Source organism: Apteryx mantelli, chromosome 1 (assembly GCF_036417845.1).
Source record: "Apteryx mantelli isolate bAptMan1 chromosome 1, bAptMan1.hap1, whole genome shotgun sequence".
Taxonomy (NCBI): Eukaryota; Metazoa; Chordata; class Aves; order Apterygiformes; family Apterygidae; genus Apteryx; species Apteryx mantelli.
In genome coordinates, this window is record NC_089978.1 from 44,669,621 (window position 1) to 44,687,177 (window position 17,557).

Genomic DNA, 17,557 nt, shown 5'->3' on the forward strand with positions numbered 1-17,557 from the left:
ATATTGCAAAAGTTCTGTATGCTAAATAAGAAGCCATAAGGAAAACTGTAGTCAGTCTTTGATCTTATATTCAGCCTATTCCATGTACTTGCAATGGGAGGCTCATGTTCAGAATGAATTTTACATTTTCGATATAGTAAAGACTAAATATGCAATGCAGGACAGACTTTGTTTTTGCAAGGTCTGCGTTAAATCGAAGAAAATTCTTATCTATGCTAACGTTAAAATGTCTATTCAGCAGGTAAGGAAAATGACACTCACAGGCACTGCATGTTGATTTTTTTCATCAGAATATATTATAAAGGTTGAGATCAATAGGGAAGTTCTGGAAAACGTCTGAAAATATTTTAAAAGTGAAATTGTAAAAATACAGTTCAACAAAAATTCAATTGCATTTGTAACTATCTGTCGGCAAGAAACTTGTTTCCTTCCTCCATTTATAATGGTTCCCAGGAGGAAAGAGTTCTGACTGCTCTTTCCCACTATTACCATGCTGCATTCATTTCTTATATTACTCCTTTTGCAGTCTGCTGCCTTTTCTACAGTGCCTGGAGATTAACTAATAGAAACGCAGGCTATTTTAAAGTCCAACCATTGAGCAATTTAGGATGCAAAAGCTCCCTGCGTGAAGCAATTATTCATTTGGAAGCTTTTACTGTCCTAAATGCTCCATGAATTCAGAGCTACTTAAGTGTACAATTACCATTACGTTTCCTTGGCATTGGTGCTGATGAATGAGGAAGTATAATTCTAACACTACATATGTCACAGAAGCCAGGGAACATTTTGATACCACCTGACAGACATGTGCTCTAACAAAAATAACCACAAGAACCCATGGCTCCACTATGTGAGATAGGATGTTAAGGAAAACAAACTCTTTCACAACTATATCTGTAGATGCAAACTTAAGACATTTAACTTTATATGCGATTTTCTGGTATCTACAGGTGGGATACAACTCAAGATTAAGACACTTACATGTAAGTGTTAATATGTGGGTACCTACAGCATTAAACTATTCTTATCAGTGTTGTCAGGGTAGTCAAGAGAGCCTAAAGAATAATTCAGTTGACCACTTCCACTTCAGCTACTGCTTCTACTTCTCTACATTTTTCTATAGCCGAGAGAAAGAAAAAAAAAACTGTAGCACAGCCCTCAACAAAATGTACACACATGATTCAACTCTGTTTAAATGCAGGCATTTACACATAGGTGGATATTAGCTGTGTAAGTTACTATTCCTTTCAGAAAAGATCTGGGACTTGGTTTAGCTGCCCCAGGGTACTGTGACATTCCCATGAGCCTAGCAGATATGACAAAGATACACAAAAGATACATGCCTTACTAGAATGATTGCTGGAGGTGAAGCAGGCAAATGAAATGGTTGTAGACAATTGCATGTAGATTGATCTCTAAAAATTAAGACCAACATTTCTGAGCCTGAGATTTCTAAATAGACTTCCAATTCACTATTTGGACAACTAAACACTTCACAATGTTTTCAAAAGTGCACAGTATCAAGACTTCTGTGGAGGCCGGTGAGAGTGATCATGCATTTCCCAAATCTGAATACCTACCCATTTATTTCTTATCTCTTCTGTCATGAAAGTTCTGTTTTATTTCATTGTCTTTCCACTGAAATAAATATATAAGCTGATATTTCCACACTGAAAGCAAAGCATTCTGTTTTTCATTCCTCTATTTTAATTAGGAGACTTATTAAAATATAAATAAAAGCAGAACATCTAGCATTTCTGAATTGCCAGTAAGGAGACAGTATATGTTGTTCATAAGCATCTGATAACAGTTTTAGCCAGCTAGTGAGGCCAGCTAGTTCTTGTTTAAACTCTCTATGCCATTTAGGTCAAAACAAAAATAGTTTCCAAAATTAGGTTTTGGAACTATCATTTTAGATTTTGATTGTGTTTATATCTCAGCGAGTAACAGTTCTGTAGACTAACAGTAAAATTTTATTTCACAAAGGTCTAGTTCAGAGAAATAAAAGTTGAAAACAAATAATCATTTTAAAGCTCTGGTTTTAATGCGGTATTGTGACTGAACCTGGACACCTCAGTTATGAGTTATATTTGCACCTGTCCACAAGTAGCAGAGGAGTTGGAAAAGCCAAAGGAATTTCTTCTACCCCTATGCCAAGTTTCCTAAGCCATGGTCACTCTCCTTAGCCTAAAATGACTGCAGAACCACTCTGCAACCAGTGCTGAAAGTTCAGGATAGTTCTAAGGAAGTTATGATGGATTATTGCTGTTTTTTCTTATTTCACCACAAACGGCTCTTTCTTGGCCAAAGAATTTAAGCTTAACAGTGTTATTAATAACAACTGTTATTAAGCAAATAATGAACCTAAAGCTAGATAAATAATAATAATAATTAATATACATATATATAGCTCCCTAGCTCTACTGGCTATATGGAAGTTTGCTCTCATCTGTCTTCTTTAGCTCATAAGTTACACTTTAAAGTACCTAGGTCTCATACAGTGTTAATAACTCCATTCTCTTTCACTGGTTGGAAGGTCTTCCAAGAAAAGATTATCTACCTGGTTTTCAGTCATCCTAACTATATGCACTGCTAAATGATTCTTTTGGGATTTGTAATATCTATTTTAGTTATTTCTTCAGAAACTTTCACAAACTTATTAAATATTTATGACATTCTACTTTTTCTCATATCTTCTCTTGCTCTGGCAACATTATTGCAACACTTACTTCCAAAGATACTTAGCAATCTTACATGCTTCTTAGTGCTCATGGTCCTATTTATAAGATGACTTAGAATATATCCATTTTTGCATCTTTGTCTTCCTCAGTAACTGTTTAGAGCTAAAATCTCTATAGGGAAAAATATATTATATTTCTTTAAATGATATATATGAAAGTCTGGCATAATTAAGGTCAGACCTCAGCCGTGTGATTTCCAGGGCTACTCTTACCTCTCTTAACTGTATTCAATTCTATTTCTTTTGTCACTAGGTACCTCTGATTTGACTGATTTGTTGAAAATACTTGTAAGTAGACTTTCAGTTTCATGTGCAAGTACTTGCAGAATTCAGAGATGACAGAAAAACGAACGACTCTGAATTTAGCAAAGTTCCTCAATTTTTTTCTCGTTTGTTACTTTCACCTTGCTATTTCACAGTATTATCTTGGCAATTTTACCATCGCTAAACAGCGTGTACTACTTCCGACTGTTCTTTTACTGTATGCCTGCTATATAGTAAATATACCATCCTGAAAAGCTCTCACTTGGCATCAAAGACATAGTTCTATTTTTTCCATTTCTCCCAGGCTCCTGGCATTTGTAAACTTCATGTAGATTTCATATTTCTTAGTAGCTTTTGAGTACCTACAGTATTGCAAGACTTTTATTTTCAACATTGTGCACTTAAAAAGAAAACTAGAGAAATAAGTATGCTCTCAATCACATGGTAAGTCTATCCAAAATCTTTGTTCCTTTTTCAGTTGGAAAAATTCTATTTACTGAATAGCTCACTTACTTGTGCATCCTATTAAAACTGTTGGGATTTTTATTATAAATGTCACTGTTTACAGGGGGAAGATCAACAAGGAGAAGAGAGGATTCAGTACTGAGTACTTTTATTTCCACTGATCACAATGAAAGTTTTGCTTGTGGAGATACTATGGAATTCTCTTCCCCAGTTTATTCAGACATTGTGAGCAGGCATGAATTTAGACCAAACTCAATCTCATCTGAACTGGAAAATTGGCACTTCAAGGTTTGGTCACTTCCTTTTTGTATTAAGGTGGGCAGAGATTCCTAAAACATGTTTTCATATTAAAATGGCTAGAAACTACAATGGAGGCTTAAAGTAGAAGACATTAGGATAAATCGTGACTGGTTCAATGAAAAGCATTTACCTCAGTGCTGTGGTTGCTAACCTTTGATAAATAATCACAGAAGCCATTTTTAAACTCAGTTTGACAAGACAACCTCAAAAGGCTAGGCTGCCTTTGATCGGAGGTAGTATGGCTTGTGAAAACAGTTAAATCATGCCTTTGCTGCATTTCTTAATGAGGTTTTGCCTTTCAGAATTGTTTCACTATGAATATCAAAGACTACATCCTGTCTTTGCTTAGGCCCCTGTGCACCACTTTGTGCCCTTTGAGCGTGCCTGGAAGAGCAACACAGGTTTACTCTAGCTCGTAGGATATGTGCCCAGTAGAAGGGGGAGAAGGTACTCAGCAGCAGCAGTGCTGGACCCCTGCGCTGCCTAGTCAGTCAATATTTGCCCCAGGAATGAGACTGCAGGAGAGCAAAGGTACTTGTCTATCTGTTCTGCATTGGTTATGCCACTGGCACAAGTTGCAAATGAGAATTAATTTTCTGAATGAAAACTATTAATGAAGCCTTACTTCTGTGTGTAAATTTGTAATGATATTTTATGTATTTGGTAATGCAGTAGTAGAATAAATTAGATATAAATACAGTTTGACAAAAAAAGTGAAAAAAATAAAAAACCCTCCTCTCCCCCAAACAATTGCCTGAATTAAAAAAAAAATAATAATAATAACTAGAAAATTACTCAGAGAGAAATACCCTTTGCATGGATTATATCATTATGGCAAAGCTCTACCTCCTACATTAGAACATATAGTTTCCTAATAGAAAGAACCTATTTCAAGTAAATTTAATTCTAATCAAATTGATAATAGGGGTTACATTAGCTTTGTAAGACCAATGACTGAATGTAGATCCCACCAAAATGTCCATGATAGTATCAGGCTATGAAACAGTTAAGGCAAAATAGTCTCTGTAATCAATTATTTATTCTAGCTTACTATAGCTTACTTTACCTTAAGGCCCTTTATTTGCTCTCTTATTTATAAACAAAAAATACAGTGAACCTATCTTTAAATAAGAAATTTTTATTGAATTCATAGAATGGCTCTGTGCTAGACTGAGCTAAAGTTCTTTATGATATTTATCTTTTCTGTCAGTTTAATCATTTACCATACTGTTCTATTTTGCTCTGTCTCAGGATTCATTTACTGGATGATTTTGAGTAAAATATTATAAATTACATTCATCTTTTTGTAGATTCTACAGCTAAGGAAGAATATTTTCAACAAGTGCCCCTTTTCCTGATGGCAGCATGCAGAGTAACTGTCTTTTCGAGAAAAGAGTTTGATCAAAAGCAGCAGTTAATAAACAGAACATTTATAAAACTTCAGCATTTTCCAAACTGTCATAAAAGAGCCTGAAATAACTTCTACAGGATTTCAATTAAGGTAGAAAGTTATTTATAGGTCAAAGTACATTCAGACTAATATATATTAAGAACAGAGAAAAAAAATTTTGCTATCATTAAAAAAGATACCCCCCCTTCCCACCATAGGAAAATTCCAAGACTAAATTCTGAGAGTGATAAGTTGCAAGTTAGCTTTTGAAATATGTTTTTCTGTTTCTCCATATTGCACAAAGGCTTTGTAAAATTAGTCAAATTGGTAAAATATTTACACTTAATATCATTCTAAGTCAAATTTCTTTTTACTCTCTGCTTGGGTAGATAATCTGAGATCTCTCCTGGAAACAGACATGTGAAAGCAAGCTTTTTTTTTTTTTTTTTTTTTTTGATAAGGAAGAGCAGTGCTGTATTTCAGTATCAGGTAAAATATTCATGTCATTCATAAAATAAAGATTTAAAAGTATTTGCTTGTAGTTAGTGAGAAATATTGCGGGCAGAAAGCATACAGTATGAAACATTTTCTCTCTTTACATGACTGTAATTATGTATGCCGAGTATAGTACTTTTTTCTGTTCAAATGGATTTTGTAAAAGAATAAATCTGATTCATCAATAAGACACAACAATACAGGAAACCTAAAGAAAAAAAGTAATGAAAAAAGCCACTCTGATGGAAAATATAATTGTTTCAGTCAAATTTTCTTATCTTGCTAGCTTGCATGAAATTTTGATGTCTTACTTCAACTTTAAAAATCATAATTACAGCATATTAATACTTAATTTATTTAATAAAATTGAGCCAGTTCTTCAGTTTTTACTGAAGTATGAGAATTAGCAGTGCATTTCAATTATATGGATCACTTGAAAGAAGTCTTAGATCATTTAGTCTCTGACCTGCACAGTGAACAAATCCTTCTCAATTCACTGAATTCAACCAATAATGAAAGACTCAGCTGAAGCTGATCTACCAATTCAAAAGACATTTCATTTTACCCCAAATACTAACGGTATTCAGAAGTTAATCAAGTTTCATATTAGAAAAATAGAAGTATCAGCTGACAGTGGGGATGGCATGGCATTCTGCTCTGCTGAACCTGTTAGATATTTGATAGGTGTTGTAAGGGCTGCAGTTCCATAAAGGTATTTAGGTGAGTATCAGATTCAATGTCTAGCTTTCTTTAATTTCAGTAAGAGTTAGATGTTTAAATATCTTTCTAGATGTATACAGATATGGATATGGAAGTAATAAAGTGTGTGTATGCACATATATATATATATATATATACATACGTGCATGTACCCACTCTGAAATTAATGCCCTCATTTGGTCAGCTGACTATCTCTAGACTTCTCTGACTGCATTGAACAAGGGTTTCCTTCAGGTCCCAGCAAATAGGCACTAAGTACTCTTTGAGATAGTATTATTCTACTCTTCCTGTATAACATCAGTAAGGAGCAAATGGAATTCTCATATGACATCTCCCCCTGAAGATGATAATTAAAAGCAAGACTTTTAAAATAATCCAGAATATAGGATGCTAATATCTTTTACAGTTTTGACCATCAGAGTTAAGGCAGAAATTGCTGCATTCTTTTTAAAAGTCTGTTACTAGTTGTAGAAGCTGCACATTAAAAAAATTAGCTATGAATTTTTTTTAGGCCCTTACTCCTTCTGCCTAGATTGTTACTTATGGTACATTTAGAAGCTTAAGTTCAAGGCAGAGACCAGACTGCCTTTTTCATCCTAGGTATTAAAATTGAGTGAGTTAACTCATTCTGTCTGCTTGGTCTGAAGCATTCTTACATGCCCAAATCATATCATACCATGTTATGTTTGTTATCTACATAAGAGCTTGTTGTTCAAAATTTCAAAATTCATAGAAAAGGGAAGAGTGTAGTAAAGACAAAATGCTTGTTATTACGAAAATCTGAATGATGGGCCTTACAGCAAAAGTAAAGTTGTGCTACGGGTTGACAGTAAGCTAGTCCAAACAACTCTTGCTCATGCTGGTGAAGGACAAAGAGAAATGTATGTCGGAGCACACCCACTAAAACATGCGGATGAGCCATTGCCTCTTAAAACATGCACAGTACAAAACATGGCATAAGCAGCAGGGAGGCTGGCCACAGCATATTGACAGGAGATCCGCTCGTCAGGTTCCCCCCTGCAATGTAGCAACGGTTTAAGCATTTGCCATGTTTTCTAACAACTACTTGACCTCTAAAGAGCAATACATCCTAGCTGTATGTAAGGCCACACTGGGGTGAAGAAAAAAATGTCTTGTTTTCTGTAAAGTTGCACAATTTTTCATTGTCCTCTTTGAAAAGTCACACACATTTATCTAGCCCGTATTCTCCCTAGCCCTCTTTAGGGCTAGACTAGATGAATGGTACTTGAAAAGAAGCAGGCCTGTGCAAAGATTCCTATTTTGCAGTCTGAATGTGAAATACTAAGCTAAATCTTGCTTGAAAAAGAGAGCAGAATATGATGCATATTGAATTGAATTGCACATTCACTGAGCTGCATGGGATTCCTACGTAGGAAATATGGATTTGTGTGCAAAAGTACAAAAGATCAGAGTAGGGCACTGAATTAGTAATAAGCCCTAATGATTCTGCTAAGAGAAAATGCCACTGACACTTTATTATATGATGCATGAAAGGCAAAGAAGCAGAACTCCTGGAGGAGGCTGTAATCAGCCATGCAATCAAGTTTTGTAGGTGGTTATATACATGTAATACATTGCTAATTCTCTTGTGCCAAACACTGAACTGCTATTAAGAACTTTTTGTGGAATTATTAAGCTATGCCTCTCCAAGGTCAGTACATAGCAAGTATATCATCATGTGAGTGGCTAACTACAAGACAATTTTGAGAACCTTTCATATGCATAGTTTAATTTGGTTGGGATTTTGCTATTTACTTGAAAATGAAAGTTCAACAAGCTAAATTTTCTGATATTCATTTTGTAATAACGCATAGTAGTCATAAGGGATATATAAAACTAAAGTAACTACTATTTTACCACAGGTACAATATTGATCTACAGAAAACAAGTTTCATTCCTAGCTTTATTTCACTAATGGACCTGAAAACAAAACAATCCCCTGCACATATGTTGATGGCTGTATTGGACAGCTCCCCATGTTTTCCGTTCAAAATGAAAAGTAGAATAGATGGAAAACTACTGGTAAACAATAATCAAATGTGTAGAAATCCATTACAAAATGAATCCAACTATTGTTAAAACTGGTGGAACTGAAAGAACATAACTGAATATTTTCCAAAAAATCACATTTTTTTAAATAAATGTAGACATCACTAAAACGTCTTCACAAGACAGTGATTTATTTGAAAATCTAAGAAATGCATTTGCATGGGTGCGGAGGGACAAAATGGTAAATATGCATATATGTGTACTTTTCCAAAATTCATCCGTATGCTCTACTTCTCTGAACATTTTAGTAGAGTTAATAGCATGGGGAAGCCACTATAAATTCTATATGCTACAACAAGTAACCAAAAAAATTTGTCACTGCCAATCAATAATAAATTATCTCATAAAGGACACAAACACAAACTCACATTTTTGTGTTGGACAGTCTTTCAGTAAAGAATTGAAAAGGGAATATATTCAAATACTGATGACTAAGATAAATACAGACAGCAGGAAAGAACTACAAAGGAAGGAAAAAAAAATTGATGGAGAAAGATGAGGCTTTTCAAACAATTCTAAAAGAGAAGCTGCTCTAACAATACACTCATTAAATTTGATTGAGGAGATCTACATTTAGGTCTTTGATCTATAACATAAAGAAATATCTTTGGGTCAGTTTAAGCATCTTGTCCTTATTTTCTGCATTGCATTTTCCTGCTTAAAAAATGAATGTAGCAGCAATCCTTCCTTTGACCTCTTTCTTGAAATCAGAATTGTGACACAGGTCCTCAAGGATGTTTGAGTGTTTGTTTACTGCCTTTCGTACCAAAGGTACCAAACAAAGACCACAGATGGAGCTTTGGCACACTCCCCCTGAATGCTCAAATTGCTCATTTGCCATCTCATTCCCTGGCTATACTTTTTAAGCTTTCAACTTAGTTTTTCTTAAAAAAAAAAAAAAGTATAAAAAGAGCTAACCCTCAGTAATGAGAGGGAGTGCTGGCCTGTGCTCCTTGCTCTTGTCATCAGGGATTGGTCTCTACCCATCTTTTATTTAGCAGCATAAATGCAGTCAATGCCTACTGCGCAGACGTTATCTGATGTTCTGAAAACAAGTGCTTAGCTACCGTTTCCTTCAGTTAACTTTGTGTTACATGGAACAGACATGGACAAAACACCTTAAAGACTGTGCACGTCATGCTAATAACGTTATATTCCAGAATTGGCAAAGGTCTCAAAGTCAGTATTTCTTACCAGGCCTTCCTTCACCTCAGCTGGACCTTATTTTAAGTTGCTCAAATAGATGTAGCTTTCACAAAAGAGGGCAGAAATAAACTACGTTTGTGCATCCTTAAAGGGCATCTACCTGCAGTCTCTGTTCAAACCTTTGATCTGCTGGATTTGAGACACTACTTCAGTCTCATACGACTAATAAATTCCCTAAATGACAAGGTTATACTTTTCTACAGATAAGAACCTCAGCTCAATAATATAATTCCAGGAACTCTCAGTGTGGATTTGTATGAGAAAAGGCAATTCCTGGCAAAACTTGCTCATTTGCCCCATATTAGGTCAGCTGCTTGAGTACTTGAACCGAATCCCCTTCCTTTAACTTTCACCGTTCTCTAATTTAAACAGCTTCTTTACTTGTTGCTATACATCCATTCTATTCCAAACTCCATTCATCCATCATTTGATAGGAAACTTGGCCTCCTAATTTAGGAGATTAAGAGATTTCCTGTAGGTGGCAATTGTTTCAGGATTAAGTGTGCAAAAAACAGTATCACAATGCATAACTAAGTTTCAATTCCCAGCAGCCCTCTTCTCTGTCCCTCATCGTACAATGGCTAAACTCAGATGGAGTCTGTAAGAACAACTGTAATACAAATAATAATAACAGTAGGAGTCTGTAAGAATGACTGTAATACAAATAATAACAAAAATTGCACTGTTGTTTTTCTGTGCAAAGAACAAGATAAAAATCAGATAGATACCAGTGAGAAACATTATTCTCCTGCAACATTTCTCATAGTTCTTTTATCTTTCTTCAGAGAAGACAAATATTCTTTTTTTTTCTCAACTAAAAGTAAAAAGCTGATTTGAAGTGGAACTTAAAATAGTTCTATTTTTAAAAGGTTAAGATTTCTTGCTTTACTTTATCACAGATCAATAACACTGTGTGATATTTGGTATAAACAACAGCAGCAGGTGGAAATATAAAGTTCACTAAAGCATGTCTTTGACGTTGTAGCAATCAATAAAGGGCAGAATTTCTTTTCCTTGGTTCTGCAAGACAGTTGCCATGTGAATAAACTAGTTTCTGTTGTGTGCCAAAGTCATTACATTTGACACTTAACTCAATGTACTGTTGTGATGTTCTACCATTTAAAGTCCATCTGCAGATCACACAGCTATGTATTTTTCCTCTTATAGCACAGATTTATTGATATCTGTTAAAAGAAAACAAAAGTAAAGGGGCAGTCTTTTTTTTCTGTGAAAGCTGTAACTACAAGAAGAGAATGATGATGATAATCCCAACACACAAGTCAGAACTGAGGAGTAAATTTTGAAAATGTAGCTTTTAAGGACATATAGTAGGGAAGTCTAGTAAACTTTCAGTTATGGTTGTGCCATACAATTGTTTGGAATAAATTTGTATGATATAGAGAGTATTTGTTAGTCATCTATTCCAGAGGTAAGTGGAAACTAACAAACTTAATTTTCTTTTTACTTACATTTTTCCTATTAGAATATTAGTTCTGCTATAAAATGAATTACATGAATAAATTTACTGTAAAAGTTCAGTGTTCTTAGGACATGCATACTTCAAATAGGTACTTGTTAAGAGAAAATTAATAAATAGATAATGTAGCCTAGGAAGCAATACCTTGCTAGCTACTGAAAAGATAAGTTTTTATTTGAATGGAAACTGTCAACCAGTGTTTTTGGTCTTGTTTTTCTTTTCTCATTGATTTTCAAAACTGAAGAAGTAATCTCGAAACAGCAGGTGCTGATAACTTTAAAAAGTCATGGGAAAGACAGGGGTACTTTTGGTCCCCTAATGGTGCTTCTAAGTTTTTCTGCAGGAACATAGTAAGGTTATTAGTCTCCACCTCAAAAATAGGAGAGTGCATTCCTTCTTCAGCATCATCTCCTCTACATTATAGGACACTAGTTTTGCATACTAGCTGTTGCAAACTAGTTACATGCTATTTATGACTACCAAAAAAAAACCCTCTCTCCCCCTTGTTATCCACAAATAAAAAGCACCATCCTTTTTCTGATTGCTTACACTTGATAGAACACTATACACTTCGAAGTTAGCATAAGCCCTCATTTCACAAATAATGTTTTAACTCCAGCTGCATCTGCTGCTGTGGGAGAGTTTGTGCACTCTTTTTCTTCGAGTCTCTGCAACAGAATTGTTAGTAGTGATAAGGCCAAAAATATGATGCTCTTTCCAAATTTGGAGGAACTACTGGACATGAGAGTCTTGCATCCCGTCCATGCCATGAAACTCCACAGTCATGACAAGTGCTACAATAGCTACCAGGCTATGAAGATAAAGGAGGTAAATTCTCCAAAGCTTCAATACAGATTGTTACTGCTACGTGGCCCCAATTGCTGATTTGGGAACACACAGACACATTACCGGAAAGGAAAATTCTAGGATTCCAATCTTTGGAGCCACATGAAATCAGACAATATTACCCTTTTTATGAACTGATTGACATGTAGTTTAGAACCAGCTGAGAGTTTCGTGTACACCCTTTAGCTGAGATTGGAAAGCTGTCCCAATCATCTTTGTTATATCTCTAATTTCCCTTCTAAACTCGATCTATTTGTATCCATTTGTTCCTGTGCCAACATTATTCTTTCCTTAATAGTTCCTTTGCTTTTCTTCATTATGTCAGGCTTTCTTGGTAATCACAGTATCCCCTGTTTGAACTTTACAATTTCAATTCGTCTTTCTTCAATATTCATAATCAGAATTGTACATAGTAATCCAAATAGCATAAATATTTCCCCAAAGGATGAATAAAACTTTATGTGGTATTCAATTTCATTTATGTTTTTCACAGATATATTTTATTGGTTTTCCTGTACTAACAAGTACACTTTTTTTTTTTTTACTATTCCATCTCTTTCAATTATTATTTTTCCTCAAACACAAGACCTTTTCATTCATATATATACTATTACATATCCCATTTGTGTTGCTGCTCAGGGTCATCCAAATACTCCTGCAGAATAGTCCAACATATCCCGTATAGTAATGTTCCCTTTTGTGCTACTTTGTGCCATCTGACAATTAAATTTGCTTACTCCTGCTATTACACTCCTGTACACTCCTGCGAGGAGGCAGCAGAGCACTAAGTAGGATCGCAACCATGGACTTCAGGAGAGCAAACTTTGGCCTCTTCAGGGACTTGCTTGGAGGAATCCCATGGGTTAGGGCCCTAGAAGGAAGGGGCATTGAAGAGAGCTGGTTAATACTCAAACATCACCTCCTCCAGGCTCGAGAGCGATGCATCCTTATGAGTAGGAAGTCAAGCAAAGGGGGCAGGAGACCTGCATGGACGAGCAAGGAGCTCCTGGCAAAACTCAACCAGAAGAAGGAAGTATACAGAAAGTGGAAAGGGGGACAGGCCACTTGGGAGAAATATAGGAACTTTGTCAGAGTATGCAGGGATGTGACGAGGAAGGCTAAGGCCCGTTTGGAATTCAATCTGGTGAGAGATGTCAAGGAAAACAGGAAGGGCTTCTTCAAATACATTAGTAGCAAAAGGAAGACTAGAGAAAATGTGGGCCCTTTGCTGAATGGGGTGGGTGCCCTGGTGACGAAGGATGCAGAGAAGGCAGAGTTACTGAATGATGCCTTTGCTTCAGTCTTTACTGCTCAGGCCAGCCCTCAGGAACCCCAGACCCTGGAGACCACAGAGAAAGTCTGGAGAAAGGAAGACTTTCCCTTGGTGGAGGAGGAGTGGGTTAGAGATCATTTAAGCAAACTTGACACCCACAAATCCATGGGCCCTGATGGGATGCACCCACGAGTGCTGAGGGAGCTGGCGGACGTTATTGCTAAGCCACTCTCCATCATCTTTGAAAGGTCATGGAGAACAGGAGAGGTGCCTGAGGACTGGAAGAAAGCCAATGTCACCCCAGTCTTCAAAAAGGGCAAGAAGGAGGACCCAGGGAATTACAGGCCAGTCAGCCTCACCTGCATCCCTGGAGAGGCAATGGAGCAGCTCATCCTGGAGGCCATCTCCAAGCATGTGGAGGACAAGAAGGTGATCAGGAGTAGTCAGCGTGGCTTCACCAAGGGGAAATCATGCTTAACCAATCTGACAGCCTTCTCTGATGGAATGCCTGGCTGGGTAGATGAGGGGAGAGCAGTGGATGTTGTCTACCTTGACTTCAGCAAGGCTTTTGACACTGTCTCCCATAACATCCTCATAGACAAGCTCAGGAAGTGTGGGCTAGAGGAGTGGACAGAGAGGTGGATTGAGAACTGGCTGAATGGCAGAGCTCAGAGGGTTGTGATCAGTGGCACAGAGTCTAGTTGGAGGCCTGTAGCTAGTGGTGTCCCCCAGGGGTCAGTCCTGGGTCCAGTCTTGTTCAACTTCTTCATCAGTGACCTGGATGAAGGGACAGAGTGCACCCTCAGCAAGTTTGCTGATGATACAGAACTGGGAGGAGTGGCCGATACACCAGAGGGCTGTGCTGCCATTCAGAGGGACCAGGACAGGCTGGAGAGGTGGGCGGAGAGGAACCTCCTGAAGTTCAACAAAGGCAAGTGCAGGGTCCTGCACCTGGGGAGGAATAACCCCATGCACCAGTACAGGCTGGGGGTTGACCTGCTGGAAAGCAGCTCTGCTGAGAAGGACCTGGGAGTGCTGGTGGACACCAAGTTAAGCATGAGGCAGCAATGTGCCCTTGTGGCCAAGAAGGCCAGCGGTCTCCTGGGGTGCATCAGGAAGAGTGTTGCCAGCAGGTGGAGGGAGGTGATCCTCCCCCTCTCCTCAGCCCTGGTGAGGCCACCTCTGGAGTACTGGGTCCAAGTTCTGGGCTCCGCAGTACAAGAGGGATGTGGCACTACTGGAGCAAGTCCAGCGAAGGGCTACAAAGATGATTAGGCGACTGGAGCATCTCTCCTATGAGGAAAGGCTGAGAGAGCTGGGCCTGTTTAGCTTGGAGAAGAGAAGGCTGAGAGCGGATCTTATCAATGTGTACAAGTATCTGAAGGGAGGGTGTCGAGAGGATGGGACCACACTCTTTTCAGTGGTGCCCAGTGACAGGACGCGAGGCAACGGGCACAAACTGAAACACAGACAATTCCATCTGAACATGAGGAAATACTTTTTCACTGTGAGGGTGACAGAGCACTGGAACAGGTTTCCCAGAGAGGTGGTGGAGTCTCCTTCTCTGGAGATATTCAAAACCTGCCTGGATGCAATCCTGTGCAATGTGCTCTAGGTGACCCTGCTTGAGCAGGGGGGTTGGACTAGATGATCTCCAGAGGTCCCTTCCAACCTCAACCATTCTGTGATTCTGTGATTCTGTGATTCCAAGGCTGATCTTTAAAAAATTCTGACAATAGCTTTGTGCCATCCTGATTGTCATATACAGTTATTTTTTCTGCCTAAAATTCCTTGTACTAATCACCTTATTTTCACCTTAACTTGAAATTTCATACATGACACCAGATCAGCTGCTTTATTGAAATTTGTGTATTCCATTTTGGGTATTCCATCAGGTCTCTTGCTGCTGCTACAGAAAGGTTCAAGATATCCTATAGGTCCTGTAGCCTGTGGGCTATTAAATCAAGTCCCTTGTCTGACTTTTAGGGTCATCAACTCTTATAATCAGCAGAAAGAGAATGGCAATTTCAGAAAGCAATTTAGCCTACCTATCTCAGGCACTTATCATAGGTGCGATAGGCACAAACTAGCCTAATGGTTTTTTGAGAGTTTATGCAACTGTATATTCGAAACTGACCAATTTGCAGCCAGGAGAGATGTGAGAGCCACAGTTTAGTGGGTTGTTGAATTACATAATAGCATAGTCTGCCGTGAATCCTGATTGCCTTAATATGTCCTTTTTTTTCTGCATACGCTTCATCCTGTTATTAACTATTCTTTTCTTTCCTCAACTTTTACTCCCTAATTCCCTCCCACTCTTTCTTCTTTGCTTTTCAGTAGCAATAGAGTATGAAGAAAATAATATTCCAGAAATTCTCCTTACTCCATTGCTCCCAGAATTTCCAAGCACTGTTAAAATGCACGTATCAACATAGAATTTCTTGCCAAACCTCCCAGTGAAGGCTACAATGTTGGCAAAAAAAAAAAAAAAAAAAAAAAGGATACGTTTGTTAAAAGGGTCAAAACGGAACAAAGAATGATAATTTTTTGCATATCTTCTGATACTAAAATAACTTCCTTGTCCACTTCAATGCTAAAAGAAATTGGGGAAGAAGATGGGTAAAATATTCAAAACTAATCCTGTTTCTTCTTGCTGTATCAGCTCTTTATGAAGTATTTACCAGATAGTTTGGATAAATGATTTTCAGACTAAGAATTGCATGGAAACTGTTCAATTCAGTGATTCTTTATTCATTGCCCTTTGTTCATGTGTTTTTTCCCTAAGGTGGGATTCATCTTCCCCACTTAAGACATCAACTATGTAAAAGTCAGAATCTGAGAAAGAGTACCCAGGCTTCCTTTATTGTTAGTGGAGAAAAATAGGCACTTACAGAGCACAGTTCATTGTGTTCTAATGTAAATGTCTAACAAAAGGTCAGATAAATGATACCTTAAAAGTATATATTTCTTCCATTGACCATTAAGGGAGCTTAGGGTGACTGGCTCCCTTGCAGATGTCTACACAAACATATATTAAGTTATGTGTAATGAATTCTTCCCCCACCTCTAAGTTATTACAGTTCACACCACATTCTTTTTAGTCACATAGCTAAAAGCAAAAAACTTTTAAAATGGTGAGCAACAAGTAATATGTAATAGTGAATTACTGTAAACTGTGTTTTAATAAGTGCCATATAATCTATAATAAAGATTTTAAAAAGTGAAAATGCATATATAACAAACCTCCTCAGTGGATACATGACTCTATTAGGTTGATAAACTCAGCTGCTTAACTAGAACTGGCACATGCAACATAAATAAATCTGGTGAGTCAGCTGGCAATTTGTTCAGAACAGTGCTTTGAAAATATTCTCTTGTATCTCCTTGGTTTAATAATACACACCCAGATTTCTTGTTCCTAAGAATTTGATATAAATATTTAACTTAAGGAATATAGAACAAATACATAAATTATTTATTTTAGATAAATGGGAGAGCCAGGAGATATAGGAGGGCATGCCCAACTGTGTCTACTTTTATTTTAAAAGACACTCTCTATTACAATACAATAGAAGTTATTTCCTACTGTGTGTCACAGTTATTCATCCTTCTAAGAAATATGTTTTGACTGTATAAGAATACCCTACTCACTTGCCATTTAATGCTGCTACTCCAACAGTGCTTCTGGCAATTGACATACTTGCCACAAATGTCCACTGCTGACTTTGAGGGTCCCACCTCTCAACTGTATTCAAATAGCTCCAACCATCATGGCCTCCCACTGCATAAATGGGCCCTTCAAGCACTGTAACTCCTAAAATGGAGAAGAGAATGAGAGAAGATAAAAGTCTGCTTTTTCCAGTAATTAAAAAAAAAAAAAAGTTTACCATAACACAGCTAACAAATAAACTTTCATACTTAATGTAAAAATGGAAATACCAATTTGAATTTGATTAATGAAGAATTAAAAGATGGGAATAAAAATAATACCAATCAACATGGCCTTATGAAAAACAGGTCTTGTCAAACAAATCTAATTTCACTATTTGAGAAGATTGTTTGCTTCATAGAATGACCTGTCAAGGATGTGATAGTCTTAGGTTTCTGTAAAGTGTTTGACTTAATATCTCAAAACATTCTGATCATAAATTAGCTCCTTAAAATATCAGTAAAGCCCATGATAAATAAATTATGCACTGAATACCTGACAGTTCCCAACTTGTTATCAACCTAAGGGGAATTTCATTGAATGGTATTTTTTCTACTGGGGTTCCACAGCTAATGGAAAGATGAATGCTTCCAGCATATTTG

General features: G+C 37.1%; 1 protein-coding gene across 1 annotated transcript in view; it reads right to left on the reverse strand.

The window, feature by feature from the left end:
* Positions 1 to 17,557, reverse strand: part of KLHL1 (kelch like family member 1) — a 262,591-nt gene that overhangs the window by 13,078 nt on the left and 231,956 nt on the right. Inside the window, exon 9 of the mRNA XM_067289682.1 lies at positions 16,898 to 17,060. Within this exon, the coding sequence (XP_067145783.1) occupies positions 16,898 to 17,060 (163 nt within the window). The remainder of the gene's footprint in view (positions 1 to 16,897; positions 17,061 to 17,557) is intronic.